Here is a 26,980-nt window from a genome sequence, read left to right on the forward strand (position 1 = left end):
TAAGTCCTGGATCCATGATCTTCTACTTCCTAAAACACTTTAAATCTCAAAAAGACAGTGATCTGAACAAAACTAATTCTTAGGAAAAGTGTTAACCTACTTTATCAAACTCAAGATCTTAAACTATAATTGGAATGGGGCAGAGATTGGAGATAAGGAGTGAAGGTGAAGAATTGCTGCTAAATTGAGCACTAAATACCAAAACCCAATTACATCTGATCCTTAAAAAACGGGTTTGAACTGTGAGGGTCCACTTACATGCAGAGTTTTTTTGATACAGTACAGTACTGTAAATGTCTTTTTTTTCCCTTATGATATTCTTTTTTTTTTTTTTTTAAGATGTATTTATTTGACAGAGAGAGAGAGAGATCACAAGTAGGCAGAGAGGCAGGCAGAGGAGAGGGGAAGCAGGCTCCCAGCAGAGCAGAGAGCCCGATGCGAAGCTCGATCCCAGGACCCTGAGATCATGACCGGAGCGGAATGCAGAGGCTTTAACCCACTGAGCCACCCAGGCGCCCCTCCTTATGATATTCTTTTTTTTTTTTTTTTTTTTTTTTTTTAAAGATTTTATTTATTTATTTGACAGAGAGAAATTACAAGTAAGCAGAGAGGCAGGCAGAGAGAGGAGGAAGCAGGCTCCCTGCCGAGCAGAGAGCCCGATGCGGGACTCGATCCCAGGACCCTGAGATCATGACCTGAGCCGAAGGCAGCGGCTTAACCCACTGAGCCACCCAGGCGCCCTCTCCTTATGATATTCTTAAAAACATTTTATTTTCTCTAACTTTACGGTGAGAATACATATATATATATGTATGTTATATAATACATATAACATACAAAATATGTATTAATCAATAGTTTATGCTATTGGTAAGGCTTCTGGTCAACAGTAGGCTATTAGTAGTTAAGTTTGGGAGAGTCAAAGGCCATACCTGAACTTCCAAATGCACAGAGGTTCGGTATCCCCAACACTGGCACTGTTCAAGGGTCAACTGTATAAACAAAGGGTAAGTTCTCCAAAAAAGGAGGACAAAATTCTTGTTTAAATTGTTTATTTAAATTCAATTTAGTTAACATAACTGTATTATTAGTTTCAAGGGTAGAATTTAGTGATCATCAGTTACATATAATACCCAGCGCTCATCACATGTCCTCCTTAATGCCCATCACCCAGTTACCCCATCCCCTCATCTACCTTTCCTCTAGCAACCGTGTTTGTTTCCTAGAGTTAAGAGTCTCTTGGGGCTTGGGGCACCTGGGTGGCTCAGCTGTCAAGCGTCTGCCTTCAGCTCAGGTCATGATCCCAAGATCCTGGGATCGACCCCCACATCAGGCTCCATGCTCAGCAGAAAGTCTGCTTCTCTCTCTCCCACTCCCCCTGCGTGTGTTGCTCTGTCTGTCAAATAAATAAATAAAATCTTAAAAAAAAAAAAAAAAGAGTCTCTTGGGGCACCTGGGTGGCTAAGCTGGTTAAGCATCTGCTTTCAGCTCAGGTCATGATCCCAGATCCTGGGATCAAGCCCCACATCGGGCTCCTTGCTTAGAGGGGAGCCTGCTGCTTCTCTTTCTCCCTCTGCCTGCCACTCGCCCTGCTATGCTCTCTGTCAAATAAATACCTCTGTTTGTATGTTATCTTCTTTTCCTTCCCTTCCCCTATATTCATCTGGTTTGCTTCTTAAATTCCACATGAGTGAAATCATATGGTATGTCTTTCTCTGAAGGAGAAAATTCCATCCAGTTCCTGGATAGCAATGTGTAAGATTATGTAAGAATTTCTGCAAGGCCCAGTATCCACTCTCTCATAAATATATACTATATACATAACAGCTATAATATAGTAGCATCTATAAAGAATATAGAAAAAGGGGAAATCCTTACTCGCTTAAGCTGATATATTAAAACAAAAGAGCTATTTTTCTTATAGAACAGAATCTCAGGTTCCTACCTAGCTACTAAAGATATCAGTTAGAGGTGAAATTAGATAAAAAATTAAGAATGAGAGTAAGAGACCTACACTTTAAGGCAACCTTCCACTGTCCCTGACTTCTTTCCTTTTCTCTAGTCTCCCTCTTCTCTCTTACTCACTTCCTTTCTTCCTCCATTTTTTCCCCTTCTTTTCTATCTTTGTTTAGGCTTACTCCTGACAGTTTTGTTCAGTGATATTCTTAAGTAGTAACTAGTCTGGTTGTGGTAAAGTTGCTCACATCCTACCTATTAAAAAAAAGATGACACTCAAAAAAAAAAAAAAAAAAAAAAAAAAAAAAAAAAAAAAAGATGACACTCCGGGCAGAGGATAGAAAGCAAATTTTTTTTGTTTTTTAAAGATTTTATTTATTTACCTGACAGAGAGAGAGATCACAAGTAGGCAGAGAGGCAGGCAGAGAGAGAGGAGGAAGCAGGCTTCCCGCTGACCAGAGTGCCCTATGCGGAGCCCGACCTGAGGACCCTGGGATCATGACCTTAGCAGAAGGCAGAGGCCCAACCCACTGAGCCACCCAGGTGCCCTGGAAGCAAATTTTAATAACAAGAACTGTTTTACTTTTTTTTTTTATTAAATATTTTATTTATTTATTTGTCAGAGACAGAGGGAGAGAAAGCAAGTGAGCACAGGCAGACAAAGAGGCAGGCAGAGGCAGAAGGAGAAGCAGGCTCCCTGCCGAGCAAGGACCGCGATGTGGGACTGGGATCATGACCTGAGCCGAAGGCAGCTGCCCAACCAACTGAGCCACCCAGGCGTCCCTGTTTTACTTTTTATAATGGAAAACATATACAAAAGTAAACAAAAGAGTATAATGAATCCTTACATACTTCTTACTTAGCTTCAATAATTATTCATGGACAAATTGCTTCATCTGTAGCTCTACCTATTTCTCCACCACCCACATGATTTCAAAACAAATACAAAATATACCATGTCATTCTAAAATGTTCCCACATAAAAGCCAGAAAAATTCTTTTCTTAAAACTTTATTTATTTATTTAAGCAATCCTAACATTAAATGTGGGGTTCAAACTCCTGACCTTGAGACCAAGAGTTACACATTCTTCAAACTGAGCCAGCCAGCCCTGAAAAAGAAAATCTTTTTAATAAAACAAAGCACAATGTCACTATATCACCTAAAAAATTAATATTTCCTGGGGTGCCTGGCTGGCACAGGTGGTAGAACATATGACTCTTGATCTTGAGTTTTTAGTCTGAACCCACATTAAGCAGATGCTTAACCAACTGAGCCACCCAGGCATCCCTAAATAAAACCTTTAAAAGAAAAAATTGGCCTTCAATGGGCATAAGATGTAATGCAAAAATAGAACAATGACATGAAAAAAAAAAAAAAATCACCAAAAACTCACAGTAGCAAAGTAAAAGTGCCCCTGACCTAGTTTTTCAAAAGTAATTACCCAAGATAATATCAAAAACAAACAAACAAAGTAGAAAAGTAAACACAAGATAGTTGCAACTGACCTATTATTTGATTATCTTTCTGTCAGGAAAAGAGAAGGCAAAATAACATTTGCTGGCTACCTACCATATTCCAAGTCCTAGAGGACTTTGTTATCTAACATAATCCTTACAAAGAAGATAATAAGACATTCATTTCCATTTTGGTATTGATTCAGAAACAGATTCAGAGGAGCCTGCTGCTTTAAGGTCACATAATAAATAAATAGTAGAATCTTCTTCTTTTTTTTTTTAAGATTTTATTTACTGGACAGACAGAGATCACAAGCAGGCAGAGTAGCAGGCAGAGAGAGAAGGAAGCAGGCCCCCTACTGAGCAAAGAGCCCTATTTGGGGCTTGATCCCAGGACCCTGAGGTCATGACCTGAGCCGAAGGCAGAGGTTTTAACCCACTGAGCCACCCAGGCACCCCTGGAATCTTATTCTTAACTCAGGATCATCTGGCTCCCCCAACCACAGCCTTTCCATTGTTAGTCTTTGAGAAAGCAATGGCTTTCATAAACTATAAACAAGGTCAATAATTAATCCCAATTATTAAAAAAAGAAAAGTCAATTTCTAAAACATCTTTAAGGGATAACCTGGGTGGCTCAGTGGGTTAAGCCTCTGCCTTCAACTCAAGTCATGATCCTGGAATCCTGGAACCAAGTCCCACATCAGGCTCCTTGCTCAGCAGGGAACTGCTTCTCCCTCTGCCTGTTGCTCCCCTGCTTGTGCTCTTTCTCTCTCTCTGACAAATAAATAAATAAAGTCTTAAAAAAAAAAAAAAAAAAAAACCCTCCCTCCTCCTCTCCTCTAGGTGTCATTTTTGACTCTTCACTTAAAGACATTTTATTTACTTATTTGAAAGCTTAAAGAGAGGGAGAGAGATGGGGAAGAGCCAATGAAGCAGTCAGATCACACACAACATTTATCAGTTAAGTTCACCGTCTCACATGGGTTCATGGCACCCCAGAACAATTAAAATAGTAACAGCAAAGATCACTGATCACAGATAACCATGAACAATGTAACAATTTAAAAAATTTGAGATATTGCAAGGATTACCAAAATGACACGAAATGAGCAAATGCTGTTGGAAAAATGGTGCCAATTTGCTTAACACAGGACTGACACAAATCTTTAGTTTGTAAAAAATACAGTAACTGCAGAGCACAATAAAGTGAAGCATGATAGGATAAGGTATGCCTATACACATTCAGCGCTGCTACTCCACAATGATTAAGTCTTTTGTTTGTTTTAGAGAGAGAAAGAGCGTATATGGGTGGGAGAGAGGCAAAGGAAAAGGGGCAAAAGCATCCCAAACAAGGTTCCACCCTCACTGGGGAGCCCGACACAGGGCTTGTTCTCAAGACCCTGAGATCATGGGCTGAGCAGAAACCAAGAGTTAGTCACTTAACCAACTGAGCCACCCAGGTGCCCCTTCAAACTGGTTAAGTTTAAAAGGGTAAGCCACCAGACAGGGAAGTCCATAGCTTTCCATTTACTTTTTTTTAAATCACTGCTGTATCTAGGTAGATAAATCCGTCAATTCTGGGGTAGTATTAGAAATCCACTGGCTGGAGATATAAGCTACCTTCTTGACTATTAGTTTTAATAATAATAAATGTTTTGTTTTGATTTTTATCTCTCAAACTCTCTTATTTCTCATGTGGACTGGAGGAAGAGGAATGCTTCAAACTGAAACCCCTCAAACCCCAACATTCTTTAAAGGCAAGGCAAGTATTATCTTTGATAGTTGAAATGAGGTGGGGGAGGGGTAAAATGTTAGCTTGCCTGGCCCTTCCAGTTTGTAAATCCTATAATTAAAAAATAAAATAATGATTTAATAATAACTCAACTTGGGTTAACAACAAAAAAAATCATTTTCATTATTTTACAAATGAAGAAGAATCAGATTCAGTTTTCATTTTTTTATTATTTTTTAAAGGTTTTATTTATTTATTTCACAGACAGAAATCACAAGTAGGCAGAGAGGCAGGCAGAGAGAGGAGGAAGCAGTCTCCCTGCTGAGCAGAGAGCCTGATCAGGGGCTGGATCTCAGGACCCTGGGATCATGGACCTGAGCGGAGGGCAGAGGTTTTAACCCACTGAGACACCCAAGCACCTCGGATTCAGTTTTTATTATTCAATTATTCACTACTCATTTAGGAATTAAGTAGGCAATGAATCAATGTTTACCAAATGTTTCTTCAAAAGTATCTTTCTTGATTACAGATCCTATTAGTTAGCAGAAAGTGGTTAAAACACAGGCTTAAAAAAGAAATAAAGAAACACAGGCTCAATAATTACAAAGACTTAGATTTAATTCTGTCACCATGTACTAGCTGTATGACTCTGGATAAGTTGCCTAACCTTACTTGTAAAATGAGGACAGTAATAGGACCTATGCAATAGAATTGTTATGGAGATGAAAATAAATACATGTAAAGCTCTTATAATGGTCCCTGAGATATAAAAAGAGTTCACATCTGTTTATTCAACAAATACTGAATTCTCCTTTAGAGTACCAGACAAGGACAGGTACCAAGGACAAAATTCTAAGCTATACCAGAGATAGTCTTGGTCCTAATGAAATTTAGCATTTAGCAGAGATAAAGACATTAATCAAATAATCATAAAGCAATTGCATAATTACCCACTATGATAAATGGGCTAGAAAGACAAAACAGAAAGCTGTAACCTACTTTAGTCAGTCTGGTCAAAAAGGTGATATTTATCCATTTATTTATTTATTTATGTTTAAAGATTTTATTTATTTATTTATTTAAAGATTTTATTTGTTTATTTGACAGACAGAGATCACAAGTAGGCAGAGAGGCAGGCAGAGAGAGAGAGGAAGGGAAGCAGGGGCTGGATCCCAGGACTCTGGGATCATGAGCAGAGCCAAAGGCAGATGCTTAACTGACTGAGCCAGCCACATGCCCCACAAAGTGGGACTTTCAAATGGATCTAAAAGGAAGGGAAGGGCAGTGAAGCTAGAGTGTAATGAAGGAGGGAGAGGGATACAGAAAGTTTCAGCCTGTGTTGAAGTGCTTGGTTTTCATTCTGAACACATTAGACAGTTAATGAATAATTTTATGTAAGAAAGAAGTTGTAAGGTCTAATCAATGTTTTGAAAATATTACTGTGGCTACTACAGGAAGAACAAATTAGAGTGAGGCAGGAGTTGACTGGGAATATCAATTAGGCAGTCACTATAATACCCAAACAAGACACAATGCAGTCTATAACTGAAGAGATGGCAGTAAAGATCAAAAAACAAAAAAAAAGGGTGGAAAGATTTGAGATTTAGCTTATAAGAATCAATAGGACTAGTTTATTGATTGGACGTAGGCAAGGACAGTGTCTAGCTTGAGTAACTGGATGGACAGTGATATCATTAACGACATTGTAGAGATTAGGGGACTACTAGCAAGCATTAAATTTTGAATATGTTAAATTTGAGAGGCACCTGGCTGGCTCAGTCATAGAACATTTGACTCTTGATCTCAGGATCATGGACTCAAGCTCTACAATGGGCCTAGAATTTACTAAAACAAAACAAAACAAACAACCAAATAAAAACAAAACCTTGAATAACCTGTCAGATTTCCAGGGAAAAATACCAATTAGGCAGCTGGATACACAGAGGAGAGGTCTGGCCTAGAAATTATAACGTGTAATCTGTTACCATAGTTATAACTAAAATTTAGGAAGAAAGTATATTTAGAGAGAAGGTAAAGTAAGAAGACCTAAAGAACTTTAAATAATCAGAAACTGAATAAAATAGCTGACAAAGAGACCAAAAGAGAAGGGTCAAAAGGGCAAGACTAAAAGTGGTTGTATAACCAGAGACAAACAAGGAGATTATTTCAAGAAATGGAGAATAGTCAACCCTAGCGAATGATGCTAAGACATTACGTAAGATGAAACCAAAACCAAAACCAAAACCAAAACAAAACCTTGTTGGATTTGGCAGTTTACAAGTACCTCATGGATTAGATCAAACAAAAGAATCAGTGAGCCTGAGGAGTGATCATTTGAAATTACCCAGTCAGAAGGGAAAAAGAGAATGAAAAGGAAAGAAGAAAGCTTATGGAACTTATGGGACACATTAAGAGAAACAATTTCTGCACCCCTAGAATCCCAGAAGGAGAAGAGAAATGGTAGAAAGTTTATTCAAAGGAATAATGGTTGAGAACTTCCCAAACCTGGAAAGTGTTTTGGACACCCAATTCATGAAAGTAAATTCCAAAAATTCCAATCCAAAACAATGTTCTCCAAGATACATTATAATAAAAGTATCTAAAATCAAAGATAAAGAGAGAATTTAAGGGGCGCCTGGATGGCTCAGTCAGTTAAACATTCAACTCTTGATCTCAGGTCTTGACCTCAGGATCATGAGTTCAAGCCCTGAGCTGGGTTTCACACTGGGCATGGAGTCTACTTTAAAAAAAAAAAACAAGAGAGAGAGAGGGAGAGAGAGAATTTAATTTTTTTAAATTTATTTTAAAGATTTTATTTATTTATTTGACAGAGATCACAAGTAGGCAGAGAGGCAGGCAGAGAAAGAGGGGGAAGCAGGCTCCCCACTGAGCAGAGAGCCCGATGTGGGGCTTGATCCCAGGACCCTGGGATCATGCACCTGAGCTGAAGGCAGAGGCTTTAACCCACTGAGACACCCAGGTGCCCTGAGAATTTAATTTTTTTTTAAGTAAACTCTATCCCACTGTCCAGTATGAACTCATGACTCTGAAATCAAGAATTACATACTTCACAGACTGCACCGGCAAGGCATGCTGTAAGGAGAGAATTTTTAAAATCAACAAGAAGGAATGCCTGGCTGGCTCAATGGAAGAGTGTGCAACTTCGATCTCAAGGTCATGGTCGAGCCCCACTTTGGGTGTAGGGGTTACTTAATAAATAAAATTTTATTTATGGTTCTTTTTAAGAAGATTTTATCTACCTATATGAGAGAGAAAGAGAGAACACAAGAAGGGGGAGCAGCAGGGAGAGGGAGAGGGAGAAGGAGGCTCCCACTGAGCAAGGAGCCCAATGCAGGGCTCAATCCCAGAACCCTGGGATCATGACCTGAGCTGAAGTCAGATACCCCAACAAACTGAACCACCCAGGCACCCCTTAAATAAATAAATTTTTCAAATCAATTAATTAAATTTAAAAATCAACACAAAAAAAATTCTCTCATACAAGAAAACCTCCATCAGGCAATGGACATTTTAGCAAAAACCTTGCAGGGCAGGAGATGATAGAATAATATATTCAAAGTGATGAAAGAAAAAGAAAAATCCCAACCAAGAATAATTTACCCAGAAAGTTTGTTTTCAGAAATGAAGGCGAGAAACACTTTCCCTAACAAAGAAAAACTAAGAAAATTCATCACCACTCAACCTAACTTGTAAGAAATGCTGAAAGGAGTTCACTGAGCTAAAATGAAAGGATGCTAACTGGCAATATGAAAACATGAAAATACAAGTCACACTGGTAAAACTAAACATATAATCAGATTCAGAATATTCTAATAGTGCAATATAGCCATGTTAATCACTTAACTCTAGCATAAAGTTTAAAGAACAAAAGTACCAGGACACCTAGCTGGGTCAGTTGATAGAGCATGGTGATTCTTGATCTTAGGGTCCTGAGTTCAAGCCCCACGCCGGGTGTGGAGCCCACTTTATTTTTTGTTTTGTTTGTTTGTTTTTAAATTTTATTTATTTATTTGACAGACAGAGATCACAAGTAAGCAGAGAGGCAGGCAGTGAGAGTGAGGGGGGAGTAGGCTCCCCAAAGAGCAGAGCGCCTGATTCAGGGCTCGATCCCAGGACCCTAGGATCATGACCTGAGCTGAAGGCAGAGTCTTTAACCCACTAAGCCACCCAGGTGCCCCTGGAGCCCACTTAAGTATTAAAAATAGCTATAAGTACAATAATTTGTCAATGGATACACAACATAAAAAGATGTAAACAGTAATATAAAAACATAAAATGTCAGGAGGAGGCTAAAAGGATAGGTTTTGTACATAATCAAAATCAAGTATTATCAGCTTGAAAAAGACTATACTTTAGACCAAATGGCCCTAACAGACACATATAGGACATTCCATCCAAGAGCAGAATACACATTCTTTTCAAGTATACATGGAACATTCTCCAGGATAGAGTATGTATTAAATGACGAAACGCATCCTGACAAATTCAAAAATACTGAAATCATACCACGTATTCTTTTCTGGCCAAAATGATATGAAACTAGAAATCAGTAACAGGAAGAAAATCGGAAAATTAACAAATATGTGGAAATTAAACAATATACTCCTGAACAACCTAATGAGTCAAAGATGAAATTTTTAAAGTCTTGAAGCAAACATAAATGGTAATGCAACATATGAAAATTCATGATATGCAGCAAAAACAATGCAAAGAGGGACGTTTATAGCAAAAAGTGCCCACATAAAGAAAAAAAAAATCCTCCAAAACCTCAAGGAGTTAGAGAAAGAATATGTTAAGCCCAAACTTAACAGAAAAAATGAGAACAAAAATCAGAGCAGAAATAAATAAAATAGAGAAGAGACAAACAAGTGCTGGTTTTTTGAAAAGATAAACAAAACTGGCAACACATTAGATAGACTTACCAAGAAAAAGAGAACTCAAAATTATACATAAGAGACATTACAACTGATACCACAGAAATACAAAAGATCTTAAGAGATTGCCATGAACAAAGATATGCCACCAAATTCTATAACCTAGAAGAAATAAATTCCTAGTAACATACAACCTACCAAGTCCTAATCATAAACAGAGACAAATAAAATACACAGAAAATCCGAACAGACCAGTAACAACTGAGGAGATTGAATTAGTAATCAAACACCTCCCAATAAAGAAAAGCCCAGGACCACACAGCTCCATGGGAGAATTCTACCAAATACTGAAAGAAGAATTAACATGAGTTCTTTTCAACTCTTCCAAAAACTGAAGAGGAGGAAACATTTCCAAACTCATTTTGTGAGGCCAGCATTACACAGATATCAAAGCCGGACAGGGACACTATGAGAAAACAGCAGACCAAAATTTCTGATGAATAAAGACACAAAAATTCTCAACAAAATAGTAGCAAAATAAATTCAACAGCACGTTAAAAAGTCCATATGCCATGATCAAGTCAGAATTACTCCTGGGATGCAAGGATGTTTCAACATACAGAAAATCAATAAATGTAATATACCACGTTAACAGAATGAAAGACAAAAATCATACAATCATCTTGACACAGAAGAAGCAACTGACAAGATTCAACATCATTTCATGATAAAAATGATCAACAACATAGAAGAAACATAACTCAACATAATAAAAGCCATATATGAAAAGCCCATAGCTAGTATACTCAAAGCTTTCCCTCAAAGATCAGGAACAAGACAAGGTACCCATTCTGACCGTTCGTATTCAACATAGTACTAGAAGTCCTAGCCACAGCAAGTAGGCTAGAAAAAGAAAGGTATCCAGGGTGGCAGCAGGCATACCCTCAACATGCAGAATGATGCCAGCAAATTTATGGAACTGTACATGTCTCAAAACTGCTTCTCCAGCAACCACATCATCAGTGCCAAGGACCACGTGTCCATTCAGAAGAACATGGCCGAGGCTGGCAAGGTGACTGGGAGGTTCAACGGTCAGTTTAAAACCTACACTATCGGGATGCCTGGGTGGCTCAGTTGGTTAAGCAGCAGCTGCCTTCAGCTCAGGTCATGATCCCGGCATCCTGGGATTGAGTCCCACATCGGGCTCCTTGATCGGCAGGGAGCCTGCTTCTCCCTCTGCCTCTGCCTGCCATTCTGTCTGCCTGTGCTCTCTCTCTCTCTCTCTCTCTCTCTCTCTGACAAATAAATAAATAAAATCTTAAAAAATAAATAAATAAAATAAAACCTACACTATCCATGGTGTCATTTACAGGATGGGTCAGTCAGATGACTTCATTCTCTGGCCACAGCTGAGAGCATGGTTTCACAGAACTTCTGACTGGGATACCTGACTGACTCAGTCAGAGGAGCACACGACTCTTGATCTCAGGGTCTTGAGCTCCAGCCCCATGTGGGATGCAGAGATTACTTAAATAAACAAAACTTAAAAAAAAAAAAAAAACCCACAGCTTCTCACAATTCTATTAACAAAAACATCAAAACCAATAAAATGGGTAAAAATAAGATAAAGAAGAAGGTGAAAGATCTGTACATTGAAAACTATAAAACCTGTTGAAAGAAACTGAAGGAGACACAAGTGGAAAGATATACCTGTTTATGAATCAGAAGAATTAAGATTGCTGAAATCTGCATCAAAAGCCATCTATAGATTCGGTGTAATCCTTATCAAAATTCCAATGGCACTTTTCACAGAAACAGAAAAAATTCTAAAATTCATATGAAACCAAAAAAGATCCCAAATAGTCAAAATAATCTTAAGAACAAAGCTAAAGGCATCACACCTCCTGATTTCAAACTATTTAAAAAGCTACAGTCATCATAAATACATACATACATAACTATAGTAGCCAAAACAGTTTGGTACTGGCACAAAATGGACACAAAGATCAGTGGAACAGCAAAGAGAGACCAGAAATAAACCCATGCTTATATGGTCAATTAATCTACGACAAAAAAGGCACGATTATACAACAGGGGAAAGACAGTCTCTTCAATAAATGGTGCTGGAAAAAATGGACAGCTACACGCAAAAAAATGAAACTAGATCACTTTCTTAAACCCATACACAAAAATGAATTCAAGGAACACCTGAGTGGCTCAATTGGTTAAGTATCTGCCTTTGGCTCAGGTCATGATCCCAGGATCCTGGGATCCAATCCCACATCAGGGTCCTTGCTCAGAGGGGTACCTGCTTCTCCCTCTGCCTGCTGCTCCCCCTGCTTGTGCTCGCTCTCTGACAAATAAATAAATAAGATCTTTGTTTTAAAGGATTTTATTTATTTATGTGACAGAAATACAGCGAGAGAGAACACAAGCAGGGACAGTGGGAGAGGGAGAAGCAGGCCTCCGCCAAGCAGGGAGCCCAATGCGAGACTCCATCTCAGGACCCTGAGATCATGACCTGAGCCTAAGGCAGAGGCTTAACCCACTGAGCCACCCAGGCAACCCTAAATAAAATCTTTAAAACAAAACAAAACAGGGGCACCTGGGTGGCTCAGTGGATTAAGCCTCTGCCTTCGGCTCGGGTCGTGATCTCAGGGTCCTGGGATCAAGCCCCACATCGGGCTCTCTTGCTCCGTAGGGAGCCTCCTTCCCCTACTTTCTCTGCCTACCTCTCTGCCTGCTTGTGGTCTCTCTCTCTCTGTCAAATAAATAAATAAAATCTTTAAAATATATATATATTAAAAAAACAAGGGGCGCCTGGGTGGCTCAGTGGGTTAAGCCGCTGCCTTCGGCTCAGGTCATGATCTCAGGGTCCTGGGATTGAGTCCCACATCGGGCTCTCTGCTCAGCAGGGAGCCTGCTTCCTCCTCTCTCTCTCTGCCTGCCTCTCTGCCTACTTGTGATCTCTCTCTGTCAGATAAATAAATAAAATCTTTAAAAAAAAAAAAACAACAAAAACAAAAAAAGTAAAAATAAATTCAAAATGGATTAAAGATCTAAGTGCGAGACATGAAATCATAAAACTCCTAGAAGAAAACACAGACAGTAATTTCTTTGATATCAACCTTAGCAGCATTAAATATATATATATATATATACACATATCTATGTGTGTATGTATATGTATATATATATCTTCTGCAGCAAAGAAAACAAAAGCAAAAGTAAACAGTTGGGACTACACTAAAATAAAAAGCTTTTACACATAGAAGGAAACAATCAACAAATGAAAAGGCAATCTACTGAATGAAAGAAATATTTGCAAACTATATAGCTGATGAGGAGTTGACATACAAAATGTATAAGGAACTCATACAAATCGAGAGCAAAAAAAAATCCAATTTAAAAAATGGGCAGAAAACTTGAATAGACACTTTTCCAAAGAATACATACAAATGGCCAACAGCTACAGGTGCTCAATGTTACTAATCCTTAGGGAAACATAAATCAAAACCACTACAAGATATCATCTCATACCTGCTGGAATGACTATCATAAAATCAAGAGATAAAAAATGCTAGCAAGAGGGCGCCTGGGTGGCTCAGTTGGTTGAGCAACTGCCTTAGGCTCAGGTCATGATCCCAGAGTCCCCGGATCGAGTCCAGAGTCGGGCTCTCAGTTCCACGGGAAGTCTGCTTCTCCTTCTGACGTTCTCCCCTCTCATGCTTTCTCTCTCACTCTCAAATAAATAAATAAAATATTTTTTAGGGGACGCCTGGGTGGCTCAGTTAGTTAGGCAGCTGCCTTCGGCTCAGGTCATGATCCCAGCGTCCTGGGATCGAGTCCCACATCGGGCTCCTTGCTCCGCGGGGAGCCTGCTTCTCCCTCTGACTCTGCCTTCCACTCTGTCTGCCTGTGCTCGTTCTCGCTCGCTCTCTTTCTGACAAATAAATAAATAAAATCTTTAAAAAAAAATGCTAGCAAGGATGTGGAGAAAAGGGAACTCTGGTGCACCACTGGTAGGAATGTAAATTGGTACAGTCATTACGAAAAACAGTATGGAGATTCCCCAGAAAATTAAAAATAGAGATGGATGCCTGGGTGGCTCAGTCGGTTAAATGTCTGCCTCTGGCTCAAGCCATGATCCCAGAGTCCTGGGATGGAGTCCTGTATCAGGCTTCTTGCTCAGCAGGGACCTTGCTTTCCCTTCTCCCTTCCTGTGCTCTCTCTCTCTGATAAATAAATAAATAAAATCTTTTAAAAAATAAAAATTAGGGACGCCTGGGTGGCTCAGTTGGTTAAGCAGCTGCCTTCAGCTCGGGTAGTGATCCCAGCGTCCTGGGATCGAGTCCCGCATCGGGCTCCTTGCTCGGCAGGGAGTCTGCTTCTCCCTCTGCCTCTGCCTGCCATTCTGTCTGCCTGTGTTCACGCACGCGCTCTCTCTCTGACAAATAAATTAAAAAAAAATCTTTAAAAAATAAAAATTAGAAAAAAGAAAAATAGAAATGCACGGGGTATGTGGATGGCTTGGTGCTTTGAGCCTCTGACTCTTAGTTTCAGCTTAGTTCATGAACTCAGGGTTGTGAGATCAAGCACCCCATCAGACTCCACGCTCAGTGTGAAGTCTGCTTGAGAGTCTTTCCCTTTCCTTCTCTCTCTGCCCCTCCTCCTGTTCATGTGCGAGCATGCTCTCTCTCTCTCTCTCTCTCACACACACACAAATAAATAAAATCCTAAAAAAAAAAAGAAAGAAAGAAATCCATTAGATCTAGCAATCCCACTTCCGGGTATATATCCAAAGGGGATAAAATCACTCACTTTCTCAAAGAGATATCTGGAGTCCCATGTTCACTGAAACATTATTCACAATAGTCAACATGTGGAAAAAATCTAAGCATCCACTGATGGAGGAATAAAGAAAATGTCGTATATATACACAAAGGAATATTATTCAGCCATAAAAATGTAATTTGATTTGTAACAACAGGGATGGACTTATATGGCATTATGCTAAGTGAAATAAGTCAAACAGAGAAAGACAAATACTATATGATCTCAGTTTATGTGGAATCTAAAAAACATCAAAGAGAGGAGCAGAGAGGAGAAGGGTGGTTGCCAAGGGTTGAGGGGTGGGCAAATAGGGAGATATTGTCAAAGGGTACAAATTCCAGCTATGAGATGAGTAAGTTCTAGGGATCTAATGTACAGCATGGTGATTACAGTTTAACATTACTGTACTGTATATTTCAAAGTTGCCAGGACAGTAGTGTTTTCATGTGCTCACAGTAATAATAACAACAAAAAGGTAACTAGGTGAGGTGAAGGATATATTAACCAATCTTAGTGTGGCAAACCTTTTGCAATACAGATCTGTAGCAAATCGGCACATTTTATACATTAAACTTACAGAATGTTATATGCCAATTATATCTCAGTAAAACTGGGGCGGGGGAGAACATGATTACTATGATGACCTATTTTAGTAGGACAAGAGAGGCAAAAACCAGACTGGAGGGGGATGAAGCATGAATAGGAGATTCTGAATTGAATATATGTAATTATCTCTATAGCCTCTTGAATCCCACTAAAATTATGATAAAGGTTTAAAAAAGATACAGGTGTCTGGCATCTGAAAAACATGCAACTCTTTATCTCAGAGTTGTGAGTTCAAGGCCCATGCTGGGTGTAGAGATTACTAAAAAATAAATGAAAACTTTAATTTAAATAAATAAATAAATAAATTTCAAAAGACGTAGATTTCAGAGGATATAGAAAACAGATAACAGATCCCAACAACATTTTAGAACTTGGATACCAGATAGGTAAGTGATATATAACTTAGAAGAGCAAAGAAAACTAAAACCTAATAGGAAGCATACCAGGAGAAAGGTAATTCTGTAAAATTCCAGAGACACTCAAAAATTAGAAGCCCCAAGCACCTAAAAAGACAAGCATTAGCCACACAGTCTGGCTACCACTACCCCACTTCTATCTCCCCTCCAGAGGAAAACCGGTTTATTCTTTGGGGAGGTTGAACCAGAGGGACTCTGGTTTCCTAGCCACCAAGCAGAGCTGGGTGGGAATAAATACTAAAGTGAAAACATGAGGATTAAGCAATATTCTCAGCCATTTCTCCAACCCCACCCCTTTTAGGAGATTGGAGTATTTCTCTCTAGGGAAACTGACTACCACAATAGAAAAGCTCCATAAAAGATGATATTCAGGCCCCTCCCTATGCAACAACTTTTATCACCTAAAGCGAAGTCCATAAATTGGTAAGCTTTTCCCATGCCAACAGCATTTCCATCTGGTCTTTTAATGTCTTTCACTTAAACAGCCAAAATCTTTAGACATTTAAAGAAAACCTCTGAAGTCAAAGACAAAAACAAAAAAGAAACTCAAAAGAAACAGAGACAAAAGAGGAAAACTTAATGAATAGTCTCAAGAGATTTAAACAAAAATATTTTATCTATGAAGCAAAAACAAAAGTCAACAAAAAAAGGAACATACTCAGGGCACCTGGGTGGCTCAGTGGGTTAAAGCCTCTGCCTTTGGCTCAGGTCAGGATTCCAGGGTCCTGGGATCAAGCCCCGAATCAGGCTTTCTGCTTGGCAGGGAGCCTGCTTCTCCCTCTCTCTCTCTGCCTGCCTCTCTGCCTACTTGTGATCTCTGTCAAATAAATAAATAAATAATCTTAAAAAAAAAAAAAAAAAAGGAACATACAGAGATTAAAAAAAAAGCTCTTAGTGGGGCGCCTGGGTGGCTCAGTGGGTTAAGCCGCTGCCTTCAGCTCAGGTCATGATCTCAGGGTCCTGGGATCGAGTCCCGCATCGGGCTCTCTGCTTGGCAGGGAGCCTGCAGCTCAGCTCATGATCTCAGGATCCCAGGATCGAGCCCCGCATTGGGCTCTCTGCTCAGGGGGAACCTGCTTCCCCCCTCTCTCTCTGCCTGCCTCTTTGCCTACTTGAGATCTGGGTCAAATAAATAAAAATTCTTAAAAAAAAGAAAAAGAAATTAACAATATGATAGCAGATATCAAAAAAATCTATAGATGGGCTAGAAAATAAACAGAAGATAGAGGAAATATCACAGAAAATAAAACTTTTAAGAAAAGGGAAAATATTAAAGAAAATAGAAGAAAAATACTGATGTGGAAAGTCGTATACAAAAACAGGGCTTCAGGGGCACCTGGCTGGCTCAGTTGGTAGAACATGGGACTCTTGATCTTGGTATCGTGAGAGTAAGCCCCATATTATGTGTTGAGATTACTTAAAATTTTTTTTAAATGTTATTCCATATAAAAACAAAACAAAAACAGGACTTCAAAAAGAACACATAGAGAAAAATAAAGGGAATAAATTACAACAAAAACACTACAACTGAAGGATACATATTTCCAGGTTGAAATTGGTATACAAGTCTAAATAAATAAGACCCACAAAAGGTTCATTATCGTGAAATTTTTTTTTAACACTGGGATAAAGATCCTTAAAATCTTGTAAGGGAGAAGAAAAGGCAGGCTTCTAACTACCACAGTAACAAAAAATCAAATCCTTATCTTTCACAGCAGAAAGGCAACATACATCTAAAATTGAAAAACCACGGGATGCCTGCGTAGCTTAGTCCATTAAGCATCTGCCTTTGGCTCAGGTCATGGTCCTAGGGTCCTGGGATTGAGTCCCACATTGAACTCCTTTCTCAGCAGGGAACCTGCTTCTCCCTCTGCCACTTCCCCCGCTTTTGAGTTCTCTCTAACAAATAAATAAATAAAATCTTAAAGAAGGAAGGCAGGAAGGAAAGAAAGAAAAGAAAGAAACTATTGAATATATGGTCAAATGAGTTCAACAAGAGTATCAAGACCATTCAATGTGAAATGGACAGTCTTTTCAATAAATGATATTGGGAAAATAGAATATCCACCTGCAAAAAAAATGAAGGTAGATCATTACTTAATACTATATATAAAGTTAACTCAAAACAGATCAAATACCTAAACACAAAAGTTAAAATTATAAAACTCTTAGAAGAAAACGTAGGAGGGACACCAGGATGGCTCAGTTGGTTAAGCATCTGCCTTCAGTTCAGGTCATGATCTCAGAGTCCTGGGACCCAGACCCCCGTCTGGCTCCCTGCTCAGTGGGGAGCCTGCTGCTCCCTCTGACCCTCCCCCTGCTCATGCGCTCGCTCTCTCAGTAAATCTTTTTTTTTTTTTTAAGATTTTATTTATTTATTTGACAGACAAAGATCACAAGTAGTCAGAGAGGCAGGCAGAGAGAGAGAGGAAAGGAAGCAGGCTCCCTGCTGAGCAGAGAGCCCGATGCAGGGCTTGATCCTAGGACCAGGACCTGAGCCGAAGGCAGGGGCTTTAACCCACTGAGCCACCCAGGCGCCCCTAAGTAAATCTTTAAAAAAGAAGGAGGAGGGGCACCTGGGTGGCTCAGTGGGTTAAAGCCTCTGCCTTCAGCTCAGGTCATGATCCCAGGGTCCTGGGATGGAGCCCCTTTTCGGGCTCTCTGCTCAGCAGAGTGCCTGCTTCCTCTCTCTCTCTGCCTGCCTCTCTGCCTACTTGTGATCTCTGCCTGTCAAATAAATAAATAAAATCTTTAAAAATAAATAAATAAATAAACAAACAAGAAGGAGGAGGCAGAGAAGGAAACATAGGAGAAAAGCCTCATGAGATTGGATTAGGCAATTTCTTGCCCAAAGCACAAAAAGCCAAACAGAACTAAAGAACAAAAGAAAAAACAGATCAGTTGGACTATATCAAAATTAAAAACTTCTGTGCTTCAAAGAACACAATCAGCAGAGTCAAAAGGCAGCTTACAGAATAAGAGAAAATACTTGCAAATTACATTATCTAATAAGCAGTTAATAACCAAACTACAATGAATTAACAAAAACATAAACAATCCCATTAAAAAAACAGGCAAAAGATTCAGGCATTTATCCAAAGAAGATATACAAACAACCAATGAGCACATGACGAGATGTTCAATATCACTAACCATTAAAGAAATGCAAATAAAAACTATTACAAGCAGCACCTGGTTGGCTTGTCACTAAAGCACGTGACCCTTGACATCCAGGCTCTTGATATCCAGGTCCTGAGTTCAAGCCCACAATGGTTACAGGGCTCACAAAATAACAACAGCAACAACACATTAAGGTACCATCTTACACCCATTAGGATGGCTACTATCAAAAAAACAGGAAGTAGGTGTTGGCAAAAAAAAGCAGAACTCAGAATCCTTGTGTACTGTTGGTGGGAATGCAAAACAGTAAAACTGCTATGGAAAACAACATGGTGATTCCTCACAAAATTAAAAATAGGATTACCATATGATCCAGTAACTCCACTTCTGGTAATATACCCAAGAAAATTGAAACCAGAGTCTTGAAAAGATCTTTGTACACCCATGTTCACATATAGTATCCATAATGGCCAAAAGATGGAAGCAACCAAGTGTCCCTCACTTGGATTGAATGGATAAATGGTTGAACCACAACACATTCTTTTATATATATGATGAAATATATATATATATTATTCAATCTTAAAAAGCAAAGAAATTCCGACATATGTTTCAACATGGATGAACCTTGAGGATATTATGTTAAGTGAAATAAGCCAATCACAAAAAGATAAATACTGTGTGTTTCCAAATTGTACAAGAGTCTTAAGAGAATTCACAGAGACACAAAGTAGAAAAATGGTTGCCAAGGTCTGGAAAGAGGAGAGAAAGGGAAATTGTTTTTATTTTTTTTTTAAGGTTTTATTTATTCATTTAACAAAGAGACACAGCAAGAGAGGGAACACAAGCAGTGGGGGTGGGAGAGGGAGAAGCAGGCTTCCCGCCAAGCAGGGAGCCTGATGCAGGGCTCGATCCCAGGACCCTGGGATCATGATCTGAGCAGAAAGCAAACGCTTATGACTGAGCCACCCAGGCACCCCAAGAATGGGAAATTGTTTAATGGGTATGGACTTTCAGTTCTGCAAGATGAAAAGAATTCTAAAGACTGGTTACACAACAATGTATGTAATTATTATTACATACTATACAATTAAAAAATAGGTAAGAGGGACTGCTGGGTGGCTCAGTTAGCTAAGCTGCTGCCTTTGGCTCAGGTCATGATCCCAGGGTCCTGGGATCCTTTCTCCGCAGGGAGCCTGCTTCTCTCTCTGCCTCTGTCTGCCACTCTGCCTGCTTGTGCTCCCTCCCTTTGACAAATAAGTAAATAAATCTTTGAAAAAAAATAGGTAAGATGGTAAATTTTATGTTATATATATTTTACCACAGTCAAAAATAAAAAATACAGGGGCGCCTGGGTGGCTCAGTAGGTTAAAGCCTCTGCCTTCAGCTCAGGTCATGATCTCAGGGTCCTGGGATCAAGCCCCGCACTGGGAATCTCTGCTCAGTGGGGAGCCTGCTTCTCTGTCTCTCTCTGCCTACCTCTCTGGCTACTTGTGATCTCTGTCTGTCAAATAAAGAAATAAAATCTTTTAAAAAATAAATAAATAAAATAAAAAATACAGAGTGCCAGGGTGGCTCAGTCATTAAACGTCCACCTTTTGCTCAGGTCTTGATTGGGAAGAAGTCCTGCATAGGGCTTCCTGCTCAGCAGGGAGCCTGCTTCTCCTTATCCCACTTCCCCCTGCTCGTGCTCCCTCTCTCGCTGTTTCTCTCTCTGTCAAATAAAGTCTTAAGAAAAAATAAAATACAAAATACAAAAATAAGAAAAGGAGGGAGAGGTAAAGAAATAAAGACTCTACAGGAACTGCTCTTTCAATAAATTTTGGTTTTGTTTTTATTTTTTTTAATCTCCACACCAAACATGGGGCTTAAACTCACAATCCTGAGATCAAGGGTCACATGCTCTACCGATGGAGCAAACCAGGCACTCCAGGAAGTTTAATTATGAAAGAGATCAGAGAAATGGGCAGTACTGGCAGGAGACATGGGATCAAAGCAGGATATGGTTGCTTTTATTTGTTTGTTTAAGATGGGAAAATTATAAACTTGTTTGTATGCAGATAGGAATAGGGGCACGTGGCTGGGGTTGTAAATTTGAGTCCCACATTGGATGCAGAAATTACTTTAAAATCTTAAAAAAATATAAGTTTTGAACAAACTGAGGGTTTATGGAGGTGAGATGGATGGGGGATAGCCTAAATGAGTAATGGGTATTAAGGAAGGTACTTGTATTGAGCACTGGGTGTTATATACAAGCGATGAATCACTAAATTCTACTCCTAAATAAAAACTTAGGGGGAGAAAAATTATTTATATGAAGAGAGGAATAGAGAAAATGGAATCCTATTTTCACAGGTAGTTTGTTATAACTGCTAACCTTAATGATCATTTATGGTGTACCAGGTATTAAGTACTAACAGTCCAACACAATACGTATGAGTATTACACTATTAGACATGAGGCTCTATGAGAAAAAGAGAAGTCAAGTATAAGTCAAACTTTTTGGCTGAGCACTTGGGAAAATGAAGTTACCATTTACGGAGACAGAGAAGATACTGAAGACAATTTGGTGGGAAGGTAGAAAACAGGCAGGAGCTCTGTTTTAGCCATGTTAAATTTGAAATGTTCAATAAACATCTAAATGGAGATGTTAAGGGTGACAATAGATATACGAATTTGGGATGCCAAAAGGCAGTCTAGGTCAGAAATATAATTTTAGAGTTCCGTGATATGGGTGATATTTAAAGCTATGAGACTGCATAAAGTTATGAAGGGAGAAGTAAAGAGAGACAAGAAACTCAAGGGGTACCTAGGTGACTCAGCAGATTAAGCATCCCACTCTTTTTTTTTTTTAAGATTTTATTTATTTGACAGACAGAGATCACAAATAGGCAGAGAAGCAGGCAGAGAGAGAGGAGGAAGCAGGCTCCCGGCTGAGCAGAGAGCCCGATACTGGGGCTTGATCCCAGGACCCTGGGATCATGACCTGAGCTGAAGGCAGAGGCTTTAACCCACTGAGCAACCAGGCACCCCTAAGCATCCCACTCTTGATTTCAGCTCAGATCATGATCTCAGGGTTATATGATCGAGCCCTGTGTCAGGACCATGGTGTCTGCTTAAAAGTCTCTCCCTCTACTCTTCCCTGCCACTCCTCCTATGGGCACACATGCACCTGCATGCATACTCTCTCAAAAAAATTAAATTATATATATATATATATATATATATATATATTTAAAGATTTTTTATTTATTTGACACAGAGAGAGCAAGAGAGGAAACACAAGCAGAGGGAGAGGGAGAAGGAGAAGCAGATTTTCCATTGAGCAGGAACCTGACATGGGGCTCAATCTCAGTACCCTGGGATCACGACCCAAGCCTAAGGCAGACACTTAAGGACTAAGCCACCCAGGCACCTCTAAATTAATTTTTTTAAAGAGTTTATTTATTCTTTTGACAGAGATCACAAGTAGGCAGAGAGGCAGGCAGAGAGGGGGAAAGGAAGCAGGCTCCCCACCAAGCAGAGAGTCCAATGCAGGGCTCGATCCCAGGACCCCAAGACCACGACCCAAGCCGAAGGCACAGGCCCTAACCCACTGAGCGACCCAGGCGCTCCTCTAAATTAAATTTTTTTTTCAATTTACATTTTTTTTATTTTTTATTTTTTATAAACATATAATGTATTTTTATCCCCAGGGGTACAGGTCTGTGAATCGCCAGGTTTACACACTTCACAGCACTCACCATAGCACATACCCTCCCCAATGTCCATAACCCAATCACCTTTTCCATAACCCCCTCCCCCCCAGCAACCCTCAGTTTGTTTTGTGAGATTAAGAGTCACTTATGAGACTGGGGATAAAAATACATTATATGTTTATAAAAAATAAAAAATAAAAAAAAAGAAGAGTCACTTATGGTTTGTCTCCCTCCCAATCCCATCTTGTTTCATTCATTCTTCTCCTACCCCCTTAACCCCCCCCCCCCCCCCGCCATGTTCTAAATTAAATTTTAAAAAGAACAAAAGAAAAGAAATTCAAGGACTGAATCCCGGAGAACTGCAAGATTTAAAGAGGAGGAGAATAAAGAGGAACAAGCAAAGGAGTTTTTTGTTTATTTTAAAGATTTTGTTTATTTATTTGACAGAGATCATAAGTAGGCAGAGAGGAAGGCAGAGAGAGAGGGAAGGAAGCACGCTCCCTGCTGAGCAGAGAGCCTGATGCAGGGCTCGATCCAAGGACACTGGGATCATGACTTGAGCTGAAGGCAGAGGCTTTAACCCACTGAGCCACCCAGGCACTCCACAGGTAGTAAAGGGACAGGAGAATGTGGTGTTCTATAAAACAAACGAAGGAAGTGTTTCGAGGAATAGCATGATCAATTGTATCAAGTGTTTTGACAACAGATTAAATAAGATGAGTATATGAACTGACCATTCAAGAACATGAAAGTCACTGCAGACCTTTCTAAGAGCAATTCTGGTGGAGTGGTAGGAGTAAAAGCCTAATTAGATTAGGTTTAAGAGAAATGAACAAGTAGAGAGGATGTGAATACACAGTAAATTTTATACAATGTGGAGAGGAAGAAATCTGGTACACTTGGTGGAAAGCAATTTAGCATTACCTCTTTAAGGTGAATATTCACATACCTTATGACTCAGCAATCCAACTAAGTACAAACACAAGAGAAATTCTTACACCAATGTACTATAAATATGAGAATGTTCAGTGCAGCAATGTTAGTAATAGGACACACAAACCTGAAAACAATCCAAAAATCACTGGCAAGAGAATGGATAAATTCAGTATATTTGCAAAATGAAATACCATACAGTATTGAAAAATGAATAAATCATAGCTATATAGAACATAGATCATGAAAATATAATACAGAATGGGTGGGGGGAGGCCAGAAGACTATGAATTGCAATAAGGCAGTATGGTAGTGGTTGAGAACATAGACTAGGAGCCAGACTCTCTGAGTTGAACTCCTAACTGGGCCATTTACTAGTAATGTGATTATTAAACTCTCTATACTTCATTTTTTTCTAATCTGTATAAATAGGGATCATCTATAAATAGGGATCATCTATAAATAGGGATGATGATGATGAAATTGTTATAAGGATTAAATGAGATAATATGCATATATTGTACAACCATATACATAAAGCACTTAGGACAATGTAAATAAGCAGATTAACATGATTTTTAACTGTGTTTTTAAAAAAGCAACAGAATGATAAATATAAAATTTAGGAGAGTGGTTACCTCTAGAAGGGAGGTAGGGAAAGGAACAGGGAGAAACTCGTAAGTATATGCAATTTATAGGAAATTACTTTAGTTCTTGAGTTGAAAGGTGGATTTACAGGTATTCCTCTTATTATTATACTTTATAATTGCACGTAATCTTTTGCATTATCAAGTGATATATTAAAGATAATAAAAAAGAGGGGCGCCCAGGTGGCTCAGTTGGTTAAGTGTCTGCCTTTGGCTCAGGTCATGATCCAAGGGCACTGGGATCTTGCCTTTAACTTCTCCCTCTCCCTTTTCCAGCTGCCCCCCCCCATGCTTGTGCGTGCACTCTCTCTCTGTCAAATAAATAATAGAATCTTTTAAATAAATAAATAATGGGGCTCCTGGGTGGCTTCGTGAGTTGAGCCTCTGCCTTCCGCTTGGGTTATGATCCCAGGGTCTTGGGATCGAGCCTAATATCAGGCTCTCTGCTCGGCAGGGAGACTGCTTCCCCCTTTCTCTCTGCCTGCTGCTCTGCCTACTTGTGATCTCTGTCAAATAAATAAAATCTTTAAAAATAAATAAATAAATAAATAATAAAAGAAAAATGCAAGGAAATAAATGAGAGAATGTATATACAACTCTTGAATAAACAACTCTTTCAAGATATTTTACTGTAAAGGGAAGAAGAGAAATGGGACAGCAGCTGGGGGAAGAAATGCCATCAAGAAAAAAGAAAAAAGGATTTTTTTGATAAAAGAAATAACAGTTGGGGCACCTGGCTGGATCAAGTCAGTAGAACATGCGACTCTTAATCTTGGGGTCCTATTCAAGCCCCATGTTAGGCGTAGGGCTTACTTTAAAAATAGAAAGAAAAGAAAATAGTCCATTTACACATGCTCATGCATGATTATAAATATTATCAAATATTACTGATTTTCAAAATAACCAATAAAGTATACCTGTACTTTAAGATGAAGAACTCAAGGTCAGAGAGCCTAAGAAACTTGCAACTAGCCACACAGCTCATAATTGACCAAAGTCACAATTAAATTCAGGTCTAACTCCTTATTTCATGTTTTGTATAGAATATACAATGCTGCCTTCCTTCATTTAACTTTAATTTAATGCCTAACATCAGCTTAATTACATTATTAGAAATACATACTTTTCAGTATCTACTAGGTATGGTTAAGAAGCTGTTATCAGGTGTTTTGGAGGATAACAAACTGAATGCCATTGTCTTACCTTTACAGAGTTTCTATTCCAATGAAAATAAGACAATCACCTGATTCCAAAACAACGCAAAATTATATAAACAGTCATATATGAAATACAAAATATTATAGAGGCTCAGGAAAAGTCTTCTTGAGGGCTGGGAGGTAGAGGAATTAGAAGCTTGATAGAGGTAACATTTCAGCTGAACTTGAGGGTTAGACAGGATCTCCCAAGAGGGTTTGAACTGTGAGCTACTGAACAGCCACAATCGTGCTTTAGCCCCCGAGCTGTTTAATGAATGTGGGTGCAGAGAACAAACAGAAAGTCCATTCCAAAAGGAAGGTATGGCAACAACCACAAAGGATCAGAGAGGCTGAATACTTGAGGCACAACAAAAACAAAAGGATCAGAGAGAAGAAGGACAAGAATAGGAACATATATATTTGGAAAATAAGTATCAAGTAACTCACCATAATTCTTTTTACATTTTGGCTCCCATTTTCATTAAGAAAATTCTCTCAATATTACCCCATCCTCTTTCTGCCTTTCTCTCACTTCTCTGTTCCCCATCTTTTTTTTCCCTATCTTTTTAAAATAACAACTTTATTGATATATAATTTACATACCACATAATTAGCCCACTTAAAGTATAAATTCAGTGGCATTTAGATCACAGTTTCACAGCCATTATCACAATTAATTTTAGAGCATTTCCATTACCCCAAAAAGAAACCCAGTACCCATTACAAGTCACTCCCCATTTTCCCCCAACCATCCCCTTCTCCCCCAGACCTAGGCAACCACTAATTTGCTATCTTCATAGATTTGCCTATTCCAGACATTTCCTTTTTTTTTTTTTAAGATTATTTATTTATTTGACAGACAGAGATGACAAGTAGTAGGCAGAGAGGCAGGCGGCAGGGGGCGGGCGGGGTGGGAGAGTAGGCTCCCTGCTGAGCAGAGAGCCTGATATGGGGCTCAATCCCAGGACCCTGAAATCATGACCTGAGCCAAAGGCAGAGGCTTAACCCACTGAGCCACCCAGGCGCCCCTACTCCAGACATTTCATATAAATGGAAGCCTAAAATATGTGGGCTTCGTGAGGGGCATCTTTGACCTAGCATAATGTTTCTCAAGGTTCATCCATTTTGTAGAATGTATCAGTATTCTATTCCATCTTATTGATGAATAAAATTCCAAAACTTCCATTATATGGGTACATACATTTTATTTATCCATTCATCAGTTGGTGGGTATCTGGGATGTTTCCACTTATTTGCTATTATTCTACCATAATGTTGCTATAAACAGAGGTGCACAGGTTTTTGTGTGGGCATGTTTTAATTCCTCTTAGGTATATACCTAGGACCATTTTTAACCTTTTTTAAAAATTTTAATTTTTTATTTATTTGAGAGAAAGAGAGCAAGAGGAGGAGGAGGAGCAGGGGGGACAAGCAGACTCCCCACTGAGTCAGGAGCCCGAGGCAGGGCTGGATCCCAGAAGCCCCCTCCCA

General features: G+C 39.2%; 1 protein-coding gene and 1 pseudogene across 14 annotated transcripts in view; one reads left to right on the plus strand and one right to left on the minus strand.

Moving 5' to 3' along the window:
- RBMS2 (RNA binding motif single stranded interacting protein 2) overlaps positions 1-26,980 on the minus strand; it is a 72,968-nt gene that overhangs the window by 38,924 nt on the left and 7,064 nt on the right. For 8 of the 14 annotated variants that reach the window (XR_009356656.1, XM_059184918.1, XM_059184926.1 and 5 more), the window contains one exon: positions 933-992. The exons of 5 other annotated variants lie outside the window; for them this stretch is intronic. Coding sequence is in view for 7 of the 9 variants with exons in the window: in XM_059184918.1 (XP_059040901.1) it covers positions 933-992 (60 nt within the window). In the remaining 2 variants the exon portion in view is untranslated. Of the gene's footprint in view, positions 1-932; positions 1,015-26,980 lie in introns of all 14 variants that reach the window. One more of the 14 variants, XM_059184923.1, reaches the window with a different exon arrangement.
- On the plus strand, positions 10,990-11,478 carry LOC131838594 (small ribosomal subunit protein eS21-like; annotated as a pseudogene).

This window comes from Mustela lutreola, chromosome 8, assembly GCF_030435805.1.
Source record: "Mustela lutreola isolate mMusLut2 chromosome 8, mMusLut2.pri, whole genome shotgun sequence".
Classification (NCBI taxonomy): Eukaryota; Metazoa; Chordata; class Mammalia; order Carnivora; family Mustelidae; genus Mustela; species Mustela lutreola.